We start from the raw sequence: 12,595 nt of genomic DNA, 5'->3' as shown, positions 1-12,595 counted from the left end.
ACAATCAAGGGGGACCATATGCTGACCTCCACTGCTGTGTGAGATTGTAGGCTGGATACTGCAGCTAGGCGTTACTGTAGGTTGAGCTCTGAGGCTCCTTGGGGTGCTCTGCAGGCTCCTTGATTATGCAGGGCCAGGGGCTATCCTCAACAATTGGGTGAGGCTGCCGGCTTGGCTCCCTGCCCAGGCAGGTCACAGAATGTGCTGCTGGGCGTCTGTGGCCTTGCTTCCTGGTGGGGCAGAACTGGAGGCTCTGCTTGGCAGTTGGGTGAGATTGCAAGCCTGTACCTCTGCCCAGGTGGCCACAGGATGTGTTGCTTGGCAGTACAGCCCTTTGGCTGGGGATTCAAATCTGGTAGAATTGCCAATTGAGATCCTCGGTGAGATGGGGCCACCAAGTCAGCTCTGCCTACAAACCGAACTGCCAGCCGGGATATCTGCTCAGGTTCCTTGGCAATCATGAACACACTCCACCGATATCTGAGCAATGGTTACTGAAAGCCTTGTCCCCTTCTCCATCTTTATCTGATTTCCCCAGTTTTTGAGTTCCCCAGGAACTTCCAGTGATGCTCAGGAAGTGAGACCTAAGTGAGCCTCCCAGGAAGCATCCCTCAATGCTCAGAAAGCAGATGTCCACCTTGGGTTTTCTTTTTCCCACTGGAGAAACTGCAGGCCCAGAGAAACCCTCTCTGGTAGGCATTGAGCTGGCCTGGGGGGTGGTTGATGCAGTCAGTGAAATTACTCCTCTTATCCTTCTAGTGGCATTCTTGGTCTCTGTTCTCAGGGGTGTGCTGAAGCCTCACTCCCTAGCTTTTAAGATGTTCACAATAGCGTCTTGCCAATGGATGTGGCTAGATGGTCTTTTCAAGAGGGGGACTGAAGTCAGGAATGACTTGTGTCACTATCTCGATGACAGTATCTCATCTAATCATGTGAATTTAAATTCTCTATTTGATAGATACAATCTCTGGATTGTCTCTGAGTCCATTTCTATGGATCATTTTGTCTTTTTGACAGAGTGTTTTATTTATTTTTCCTTGCTTCTTTATTTGTCACCTAACGTTATTTGAAAGCAGATCATCTTGGGCGGGACAGTAGAGACTGGGGTAGATATTATTCCAAGCCAGCAATAGTAATCTTTTATTTTGCTAGTCTTCCCAAGTGGGAGGTTTGGTCAATCTAGCCTGTGCTTGAGCAGGGGTTGGATTTTGTTGTTGTAAATGGCTATCATCAGCGCTCCGCATAGGCTTGCAATACCTGTGGCCTTAACTTGTTCTTAGAATGGTGGTGGTTTTTGAAATTTCCTAGATGTCTGTTCATGCTCCGAGTTTAAGTCTTTGCTATGTGACTGTACGTGAGGGAGCATCTCTATTCTGATCCCTTCTCCTTTACCAGTTCTTCATGGATGTTCCTTTGATGCTCAATGGGTGGCCACCTGATGGTAAGGTGAGTGAGTCATCTCCTTGGGAAGCTGCTATGGCTCTGGGTCCCAAGGGTCAGGCCATCTCAGATCCTGCCTCTTTCTTCAGTAGGACACCTCTAATAGTTTGGGCCAGGAGGTTTTCTTGCCCCACCCCAGGGCTAGAGGGTACTTTTGTATTCTCTTTTCCCAGCTGCAGTGGTTCTTAACCTTGTCTTGTGGGAGGAGGGTGCAACAGCGTTTGCTGCTGGGTGTCTAGGTGGCTGAGACAGTTAGGCATCTGCCTTCAGCTCAGGTAGGGATTCCAGGATCTTGAGATCGAGCCCCATGTCAGGCTGTCTGCTCAGCAGGGAACCTGCTTCTCCCTCTCCCCCAACCCCCGCTTGTTCTCTCTCTTTTCTCAAAAAAAATAAATAAATAAATAAAAAATAAAATCATTAAAACAACAACACCACCAAAAAACAGTTTGCTGCTGTTTCCCAGAAAAATAATGCTTTGTTCCTAAGAGGAAAAAAAGGTGGAGTATCCAAGTGGGGCTTTGTGCTTTTCTGCAGTGGCCCTGTTCCATCACAAGGGAGGATTTCTCTAGATCAGTAGTTCTCAACTGCAGTTCTATTGACATTTTTGGATTGGATGATTCTTTGTAAGAGGGTGCCAGTCGATGCATAGCTGGATGGTAAGCAACATTCCTGGCCCCTAACCACTGGGTACAAATAGCATCCCCCCAGGTATGGCAATTGTAAATGTCTCCACATATAGCCAAATATCCTCTCGGAGATATTGCTCTCCATTTAGAATCACTGCTCTGAACTCTTTCTCTGCTACCAGTCTTTCTTCTGGGGACTCAGAAGTTTCATAGAGAAGTGTCTGTGAATTGGTATGAACTACCCTTGTGTGTGTTTATGTTTTAACGATTTTATTTATTTATTTTAGAGACAGAGAGCTGCAGGAGCAGGGGGAGGGGCAGAAAGGGAGGGAGGGGGGACAAGCAGACTCTGTGCTGAGCAGGGAGCCAGACGCAGGGCTCATTCTCACCACCCTGAGATCATGACCTGGAGCCGAAACCAAGAGTCGGACACTTCACTCACTGAGCAACCCAGTGCCCCTCTCCTTGTGCTTGAAGATCCTTCAAGTTCTATATTCTCACACTAGATCACATTCAGACTTTAGAAATTTGTTAGCAACTTGTAGCTGAATTTTTACTGGCTTCTATGGGGACCTATGTCTGCCTCAGTAAGCAAGTGCTTACCTCCTGTCACTCCTTAGGAACACCTACCTTTCCCTAGATTTTGGGTCACTTGATTATGCGATGACTTCCACTCGCTGGTGGGTTTAGTAAAAGTTATGAATTTGAAGATATGCAGGATATATTTTGGTTTATGTTTGGGAATAACACTTGTCCAGTCTTTGATACCCTAAGTGGAAACTGGAAGTCTTTTCTCAATGATTTTGCAGAGGAATTGGAGACTTTCAGAGGTTAAGCACCTCCCCCAGTGTGAGAAATCTGAACCAGTGTCTTTCTAGCCATAAACACAAGTTCGCGCCACAGTGTGATGCTCTTTAGTTAAAGCGAGAGTGTATTAGGTTTAACCAGTGACTTTCCATGATAGGTTTTATATTCCTCTTTTGATTCATTCTTGAATGGAGATGTATGCTCTAGTGGGGAGCCCCCTGAGCACGGTGAGGGAGGAGTGTGGTAGAGCAGTTTGTTATCGTGGATATGAGACCTACTCCCATCTCTCTTCCAGAAGTTTCAAGTTCAAATGCCTGTAAGGAGCCAGGCCACAAAATACAAATGAGTGAAGTGGGAAGAGTGAATGAATGGTACCATAAAAATTCCACAAAGTTACTCTATGTATTTAATAAAATTAAGGCAAACTATTCCACTTCCATATCTCAAGCAGTAGGGGGTAACTTGTCGTCAGTCTCATCTTCTCAAATATCTCCAATAACAACCACAGCCTGGAAAAACCAGTGAAAACATGGAAAAGCAGGATCAGTGAAGTGTTTATAAAGGTTTGTTCTAGAGAGAGAACCCAATCCAACAGAAATATCGCATATAGTCAGGACATGTCCTGACATGTTACATCCATTTAATTTCTCCATTGGGAAGTCCCACAACACGAGCAGCTCTTTGAGTTCTTTTCTAGTCACTTCTTACTTTCCATCTCTTCCAGTGCTTTCTTCTTCTTCTTCTTTTTTTTTTTTTACTACACCTCTGTTCCAAGTCTTTTATTGGCCTCATCTGCTTACAAGTACTCATTTCATAAAACTATTAATTTTCATATGGTACTACTTATTTAGGCACAGTCATACATTTTTCAATGAGCATAATTGGGAAAACTATAATCCAAAGTTTCAGAAAATGAAAACTAGATATTAAGCATAAATATTATAATGTGTCCAAAGCTCCAAATAGCTAAAAGTTAAATATTGATTGAGGGAGAGTGGGAGATAAAGACTTCCAGTTATGAAATTAATAGGTCATGGGAACAAAAGGCACAGTATAAGGGAATAGAGTCAATGATATTGTAATAGTGATGCTTGGGGACAGATGGTAGGTACACTTGTCGTGAGTACAGCATAGTGTATAAACTTGTCAAATCTACAAAACTAAGTAGTACACCTGAAACTCATGTAACATTGTGTGCCAATTATATTAACAAAACAAAACAAAACAAAACAGATGAGTGACGTGTGCTGGGTTTGTGTCCACTCTTATATTCCCGGATACTCATGGCCCCACTTTTGGTAGTGGCAGGGATGCAGAGAACTATGTCTATTTTTTAAAAAGATTTATTTATTTATTCATGAGGGACACACAGAGAGAGGCAGAGACACAGGCAGAGGGAGAAGCAGGCTCCATGCAGGAAGCCCGACATGGGTCTTGATCCCAGATCCCCGGATCAAGCCCTGAGCCCAAGGCAGATGCTCAGCCACTGAGCCACCCAGGCGTCCCAAGAACTATTTCTTCCTAAGAAAAAGAGCAGTGCCAGCAGAATGATATTTGGGTACTTTCCCTCTCATTCTGCCTGAGGACTAGCAGAATTAATTTGAACTGCAGAGATTTTTTTTTTTTTGAGATTTTTTTTTCAATCGAGCCATGTATTGTGACAGTTCCTGGACATGCTTATGGTCTTAAAACCACCCATGAAAGTTACCTGTCTGTCCCTGAGACCATTTCACTCAACATGAAGTATTTATCAAGCATCCACTGCTTGCTGGGCTCCGTTCTAGGTTCTGAGGATGTGATGATGAGTTAAACAAACTGCTCTTATGGAGCTTACATATTGGTTTTGTGGTTTGCAATAGGAAGAGTGGGAACCGTAGACCAGAAGGGCACGGCCTAGAGTGTGCGCTCCCACCGCTCACCATGCAAGTTGACCCTAGCTTGCCAAATTTTTAAATTTCCCACAAGAAGCCAGAAGTCGGAATTTTTTAATGGCAATTTTCTTATTTTTAAATATAGGCTCAATATGTTTTAAATCACTGCGGAGGTCAAACAAAACATGTTTGCAGACGGAATCTGGCTTGCGACCTCTGTCTCACACCATCTTTGCCCTTGCTGGTCTGCTTGAGAAGAAAAATGCAATGGAATGACAGCTGTAGCCATGTTAATTCCCTTCTCTGGAAGCAATGAACCAGTTGTCAGAGATTTGGCAATTCCAGGATTTAATTTGCAATACAAGGTCAACCATTTCAGAGAAAGCCATTTTAAAATCAGCCTTAAAACAAACAAACCCCCCCCCACCAAAAAAAAAAAAAACATGTGACTCTACAAATCAGTGGTGATTACTAACCTGGGCTCAACAGAATGTGGTCCACACGGTACCTGCAAGCAGGTTATATTGTATTATCGACCTGCTTGCAATTTTTGAGACTGCCTTTTAAGCCACCAGTCCTGTGGCAGTCCACTTGCACGCCAGCTCACAGGACCCACGATGGTCCACATTTGTAGCCATGGTGAGAATTCAGGTGCCTGTTAGATCATTAAATCCAACATCCCTAAAAGGCCCAAACCAAGGTTTCTGGCACATGCATAGTATTTATAACTGCTATTTGGTTCCCTTTTCTTTTGCAGAGGAAGCTATTTTTGGCCTTTCTTGAGAATGTAGACATACAGACAGTTGAGCACATACATCAGTTCTCTGATTGGCTCCATATTTTGTCACTTCCACAAGTGATCAGTGTTTTAGGGGGTGCGGTGGCTGCTCATTAATCATGGCCTTGTTGAAATGATTATTTGCTGGCAGCTTCTGCTTGTTGTTTTACGAACTTATTCTCACTTTTGTTGCCATCCCGAGCTCATGGAGTTCTTTCGTCCCTCCTTTTCTATTCAGGCTCTGAACACTGCCCGTTCCTCCAAGTCTGCTCTGCTGCCCCTGCATCTTTCTCACTGATTCGGCACCGCTGGCCGCCGGAACAGGCCTCACCCCCGTGCCTCCATCCACCCTCCTTGTCACAGCCCTTAGCAACTGAAGGATCATTTTCGTCCTGTTAACAATTCCTTTCCCCTTTGGAGGGCTTCCAATTAAATTCCTAGGAATTGCACAGGGCACACACATCCGTGTGTCAGTATTTGGATCAGAAATGACACCTTGCCCACATCTTTTTTATGTCCCATAGCCTGGTCACATGTCCACTGATAGTTGTCTGGCTCAGGGTGGGTGGATTGTTCTTCATTACCTCCATTCTGCAGGTTGTAAGGGATCTGACCCAACCATAAGGGATCCCAAATTTCAGCTTGTAGATACATGGAAGCTAGGGCTTTTGATTGCAAATAACGCCTGGTCTAAGCTCCCAGAGATTCTCTAGCAGGGAGGAGTTCTAGGCCATACCCTTTGCTCGTGAGACAGGGGAATATACAGTTGATCTCCTCCAGAGAGAGCTGCTTTTTAAGTGATACACCACTTGATTCTATCAAAGACTTTCCAGATTTAACTACCTAATTTGCATGGGAGAATGAAAGGATTCTGACCCTATTTCATAAATTTTATGGAGTCTTGCTGGACTAATAAATACTGCGTTCTAAGTATCTGCGTGTGAAGATGTCTAAAATGCAGGCTTCTGTGTAGGGACAGAAGTGGGCCGCCTTATGGGCAAGTTTTCTGAGCAGAGAGGCACCCTGTGTTTTGTGGCTTGTACGTTTCGGATTACAGGTCTGCAAAATAAATTCATGATGGCCATAAGTGAGTCACTTTACAAATCACAGATATTTTAAAGACACATATCAGCTATTAGAATAATACGAAGTTAAGTTACCCAAAGAAGACCGATTCCCTCTTTACAGACCTTCCCAGAAATGCGTGCCTTGGGATACCTCTTTTGTCACTGTGCCGTGGGAAAAAACAAAAAACCAAAAAAACAAAAAAACACAAGCAAGTCAAACCTCAACTTCTGCTAATTGGCTCAGATTTTCTCATTTTGATGTCAACTTCTTTCCTTTGAAAAAATTCTATATGCATTCCCCTTATTTTAGGAAGTAATCAATATAATCTTTGAATCTCTGATGTTACTCATACATAAAAAAGTAAGTTTTAAAATTAACACGAGAAGGATTAGAATCTTTCATTTTTCAACACTCTTAGTCATATGAGAGCTCCTACACACGTGGTGAGATGACTTTTTAAAACTGTGAGAACTCCAAATAAAAATAAATGTGTCTCAAAAAATAATTGTGGAACATATACAAATGCGTTACATATGTCATTCATACGTGACATATTTTGTTTTACTGCCAAGTGCAGATAACCATTTTGAAAGGGCAAACTCCCACGTTGAAAAGGCTCCTTTGGTGAATGCTTATAATAATCTAATAAATGCTAGGTCTGTATTCCTTCCTCATTAGAAAAAATTCCCATTTATTATTATTCTCACATATTATATAGTCATCTGGTCCTGGACTGTATTCTAGTGTAGGATTTTTATCACTCGAAATGATATCCAATGTAATAGCTTGCAGATTAAATTTGATGACTTATCACATGACTCTAAGGAATTTTTGTTTTGTGGGTTTTTTTTTTCAGTTTCTAGACAGTTATTTTACCAGATTGTTTAAACATTACATTTATCCTCATTTGCAACCCAAAAGAGTTACCTGAATTTTCCTTTGTGTATTTACTTTTATCGTATATTTGTCTTTTAAACTTTTCGGCTCAGTTTTCTGGGGGGTTCAGACTCCCACGATGCATGTCAGGAGAGAACTTTTCTTTTGTGCTGCCAGTTCTGAGCGTCTAAGTTTTGGTTTGTTTGGGTTGTGGCTTTCTTCTGTTTTTGGAGTTTGCGTTCTCTATTTGTAATAACATTTTAATTCAAATTAACATCTAAGGAGTTTTAAGAGTGTTCAAAGCACATCTCCTTTCATGAGAATTTGTGTAGTGCATGTCTTTGCTGAATGAAGCCCTCAGAATTTCATCTCCTTGGTTCCCAAGTGCACATATTTATCACGGACTTTATCAGGTATTGTCCATTTAGGACAGTTGCAAACCTGGATCCTATTTTTAAAAAGATAATGTAATAAAGTTAACTCAAACATCAACAGAGAATTTTTAGCACCTTTCAGTGTAGCCTGAAAATTAGTCACCTTTTGGGCATCAAGCAGGAAGTTTAGGCTGTCTTGATCAAGTCTGAATTTTTCCTAGACATCACCTTTGTAAAACATTTTGTGAATATTCACGGACTCTCCATTTATCAGGAGTCTGGCTCGAGCAAAGGAGAACAACCCCAGTAAAACCAGGACCCCAAATCCCATCCTGGTGACTTGACGCTGAGAGTTTTTGGAGCCATTAAGCAGCATCATAGCTCTTCGGGCCCAAATTGCTGAATCTATCTTATGGTCAGACCAATGTATTCCAGTTTTTAAATATTATTTTTCTTTTTTAGAGGGACTGGATTTAAATCTGTGCATTGCCAAGGGCAAGGAGCCGAGAACATGGACATAGAGGTAAGATGGATAATACAGTGGTTCCCTCTTTGATTCTTTTTCCTCTAAAAGCAGCCTTTTAAGCTTTATTTTTCATGATATTATCCACAGACGAAAAGGAGAGAAGTGAGGAGAAATGTAGCCTCCTTTGTAGCACTCACGAGTAAAGAGGATGATTAACGAGTGTAACAGCAAAAGGGAGTCTGTAGAAGTTAAACAAAAGTGCCTTCAGAACTTCCAAGGATTCCCATGATCCATAGGAGGACCTGACTGTGCCTGTCCACTGTTTCTATTTTTGATTAGATTTATAAACACAGCACCACATATTTTCATGTGGCTCATCGCCCAGGGGCAGAATTAGATTGGCCGCCTGAAACTGTGAGGCTTGTGAGTTTTGGGCAAGGGCTAGAGTGAAATAAGTAGTGTAATTGTTTTTGTGGAGTGACCGTGGGACCTCCTCTGTTCTGAATTACACATGGCTCAACCCTTTGACCTACCCGGGCTCGGCAGTGGCTGGCAGGACTCCTACAGGCGTGTGAGAGGGTCCGGCACTGATGAGCAGGGGCCTTAGCTGTCAGGCGAGGTGTGGGCCGACAGCCACTGTCACCTTGAGAAACTACCAGTGAGACCGTACTTGTGACCACCTGGACTTCAGTAAACGTGTCACCGTAGCAGTTATCGTTTCACCATAGCACTTAGCACGTGAGAGATATCTGGAATCCAAATGTAGCACGGATCCTTTGATTAACAGCATATTAACAGAATATATACACATATATATTCCACTTATATATATACATTCAGTATACCTTCTGTTTATGTGGGTATATTCAGTATATATTATATATATATTCAGTATGTATTTTATATATATAAAATATACCTATATATATATTTCTAAATTTTGGATAATCTTCAAAGATAATTTTGATAAATTACCAAACACTATGATTATGACTTTTTTTTTTTTACGTACATAAGGTTTGGGAAAATGTTATAAGCTTTACCTAAAGTTCTTTCATCACAATGAATTTATTTATTTATTTATTTATTTAAATAATAAATTTATTTTTTATTGGTGTTCAATTATAGAGAATAACACCCAGTGCTCATCCCGTCAAGTGCCCCCCTCAGTGCCCGTCACCCAGTCACCCCCACCCCCGCCCTCCTCCCCTTCCACCACCCCTAGTTCGTTTCCCAGAGTTAGGAGTCTCCATGTTGTATCTCCCTTTCTGATATTTCCTACCCATTTCTTCTCCCTTCCCTTCTATTCCCTTTCACTATTATTTATATTCCCCAAATGAATGAGACCATATAATGTTTGTCCTTCTCCGATTGACTCATTTCACTCAGCATAATACCCTCCAGTTTGAACTCTTTCAAAATAGACGGCATTTTTTATTTTATTTGAAGAGTGAAGGGTGTCACTCTTCAAAGCTAAGGGGGGTGCAGAGGGTTTCCAGAAGAGGTCGGAGAGAATCGTGTGCTGACACTTCTGCATTTGCAGAGAATGTGCTCTGTGATTCACGTGATGATATCACACAGACGTCTCTCTATGCATGATTTTGAACTCAGTCACTTGACTTTTTATTTTCCATCCAATTACATTTTCAAAGGTAACGTAAGCAGGGAACACTGGTTCACTTTGCGGCACTTGATATTATTTCCAAAACCTTTTCTGTAACGTCCAAAATTTTTTTATCAACTTTTTTATTTTCATGGCCACTTTTACAAATTAAAGGTCTCTCGAGGTATTTAGGGCTTAGGACAACTTGGGGATAAACTAGCATTTAATTTTTTTCTTTCCCATCTGAGGCAACTCAGACTGAACATTGATTCAATTCTTGGTTACGTGACATTTAAAATTGTCTTTAATGAATAGACGACTGTAACTACATTTTTTTTTTACTTCTTTTTTTTGAATTGTATATATTCTTTTTACTCTAGGAATTCAAAACCAGGAGAATAGGGAGGTCCCTATCAGATTATTCAAGAAAGAGGGGGGAACCGTACTAAAATATCCTGTGAGCCCCCCCAACAAAAGTGCATTTAGCCCCACCCGGTCTTGTTCTCATTAGCAATGAAGAGTTTGCTCACCCCATAATCTAACATGGAATGCTTAGAGCAGACAGGTGCAAATTGCAAGCTGTTTCACTTTGGCTGTTATCCCTTAAATAGACAAAGTAATAGACTGGGGTAACAAAAAAGGTTCCAGCTCAAGCTGCATAAATGAAAGTCTTAACAGGGACAGAGCAGCTGGCTAGGAGAATTCAGTGTGGTGCATACTAAATATTACCTTTATGCCACTTGCCAAGGAAAACGGCTTCAATAACACCCTCTGCCTTTTATCATTGAGATGATGTTCCTTCAGAACAGTCTTTTGCTTTATTGTAAAGGCAACACTAGGGCCGAAGTGGAGGCGAAGAGAAGCCAACATACCTGCTCCTGTTTACCATCAGTTCACTCCTCCGAGCAATGCAGGCATGATTAGGTTCCTGGAGGTGGACCAGATTGACAGTATTTCTAGCCATGGTGGGTTTTTTTTTTTTTTTTTTTTGGCTGATCCAAGCAAAGCCCAGGAGCAGTGAAACAACTGAAACAATCACTACCACCCCCTCCTCCTCAACAGGATGAATCTGCTGAGCTAGTCTAGTCTGATGGAAAACACACACACACACACACACACACACACACACACACACCAAACCAAACCAAACCAAACCAAAACAGTTGTTCACATGAGCAACACCTAGATTAATCTCATGGAAGAGACGTGCCATGCCAGGAGGTGTGGGCACCCGAAGGTAGGTTCCCGTAAAGGAGGCCCTAGCGCTGTCAGCGCAGGGTGCCCTGGCTTTGGGACTTCCTGGGGGTGGGGTGGGGGGGAAGCACTGGAGCTGCGGCCTGGAAGCTGCAACTCGTGCATGCCCGGGGGCCCCCCTGCACCCCAGCGCGTCTGGCTGGGAGGTCTCCCGGTGCACGGGGTGGAGGGTGAGGGGTGGGGGGGCGCCGAGGCAGACAAGCCCCAGCCGGCCTCGTTTACAGGCGGGCAGGGCACAAGAGCTAGACGCAAATGAGGGCTGACGGTTCCACGAAGCACAGCCGGCCGGTGGCAGATGCGATCTGACGGGCCCGGCCTGCGCCCCGCGCCCCGCGCCCCGCGCCCCGCACCGCGCAGGAGTCGGGCTGGCAGGCCAGTGCCCCCCGGTCGGAGCTGCGGCCGCGCCCCGGGTCAGGCTCGGGGACCCCGGGCCTCCCACGACGCTCCCAGGCTCCCCGAGACTTCCGAGGTTTTGCTCAGCACTGGTCATCAGTGAGTTGGTTGCAGCTGCTCAGGTTGGCCCCTCCATCCCAGGGGCTGTGCACCCCCCACCCCCCTGCAAGGTGACCCTGTGTCCCATCAAAAGGTATTTATGGCTTTTTAAAACTATTTATTTATTTATTCGTGATAGAGAGAGAGAGAGGCAGAGACCAGGCAGAGGGAAAAGCAGGCTCCATGCAGGGAGCCCGACGTGGGCCTCGATCCCGGGACCCCGGGGTCACGCCCTGGGCTGAAGCCCGCGCTAAACCGCTGAGCCACCCGGGCTGCCCGGTATTTATTGCTTTTTAACGAAAAGAAACATCTCATCCAAAAACAGTCAGTTCTCACCAATTCCAGGCAGGTTTTTAATTTTTTAAAATATTTTTTTCTCCTCTGTTCTAATCAAAGGCATTACTTGCTTCCCTCCCACTCCTCACCCCACCACATTTCTATATTTCGTAAGGTAACCTTGCTAATTTTTTTTTTTTTTTGGGAAAAGACCCCATTTATCACTACTTCAGCACACATGCAAAATAAGTGTCTGACCTGAACCTGCCCGCTTCGATTTGATTTGGACTTAGATTATATCAATTACGTAGAAATGGGAAGGGAAAAAGCCATCAGGTCTCTCCAGTAGTTTCGGTCAAGATTTCTAAACGTTTTGCTTTTTCTTCAGAACCAAGTAGACATGGAAGGGAAGCAGGAAGTTACTGATGATCAAATTTTGTTACTTAGTTTGATTTTTGAAATACCGGATATGTATTTATTTATTTTTATTTTTTAAAGGTTTTTTAAAAGTTATTTATTCATGAGACACACAGAGAGAGAGAGAGAGAGAGAGAGAAAGAGAGAGAGAGAGGCAGGGACACAGGCAGAGCGGGAAGCAGGCTCCACGCAGGGAGCCGATGTGGGACTGGATCCCAGGACTCTGGGATCAGGCCCTGAGCCAAAG

General features: G+C 43.5%; 1 protein-coding gene across 1 annotated transcript in view; it reads left to right on the top strand.

Moving 5' to 3' along the window:
- LOC111093987 overlaps window positions 1-12,595 on the top strand; it is a 273,737-nt gene that overhangs the window by 30,041 nt on the left and 231,101 nt on the right. Inside the window, exon 2 of the mRNA XM_038584493.1 lies at window positions 8,303-8,363. Within this exon, the coding sequence (XP_038440421.1) occupies window positions 8,352-8,363 (12 nt within the window). The 5' untranslated portion in view covers window positions 8,303-8,351. The remainder of the gene's footprint in view (window positions 1-8,302; window positions 8,364-12,595) is intronic.

The sequence above is a fragment of the Canis lupus genome, chromosome 35 (genome assembly GCF_011100685.1).
Source record: "Canis lupus familiaris isolate Mischka breed German Shepherd chromosome 35, alternate assembly UU_Cfam_GSD_1.0, whole genome shotgun sequence".
NCBI lineage: Eukaryota > Metazoa > Chordata > Mammalia > Carnivora > Canidae > Canis > Canis lupus.
The sequence above is the reverse complement of the archived record's forward strand: the minus strand, read 5'-3'. Positions and strand labels throughout refer to the sequence as shown.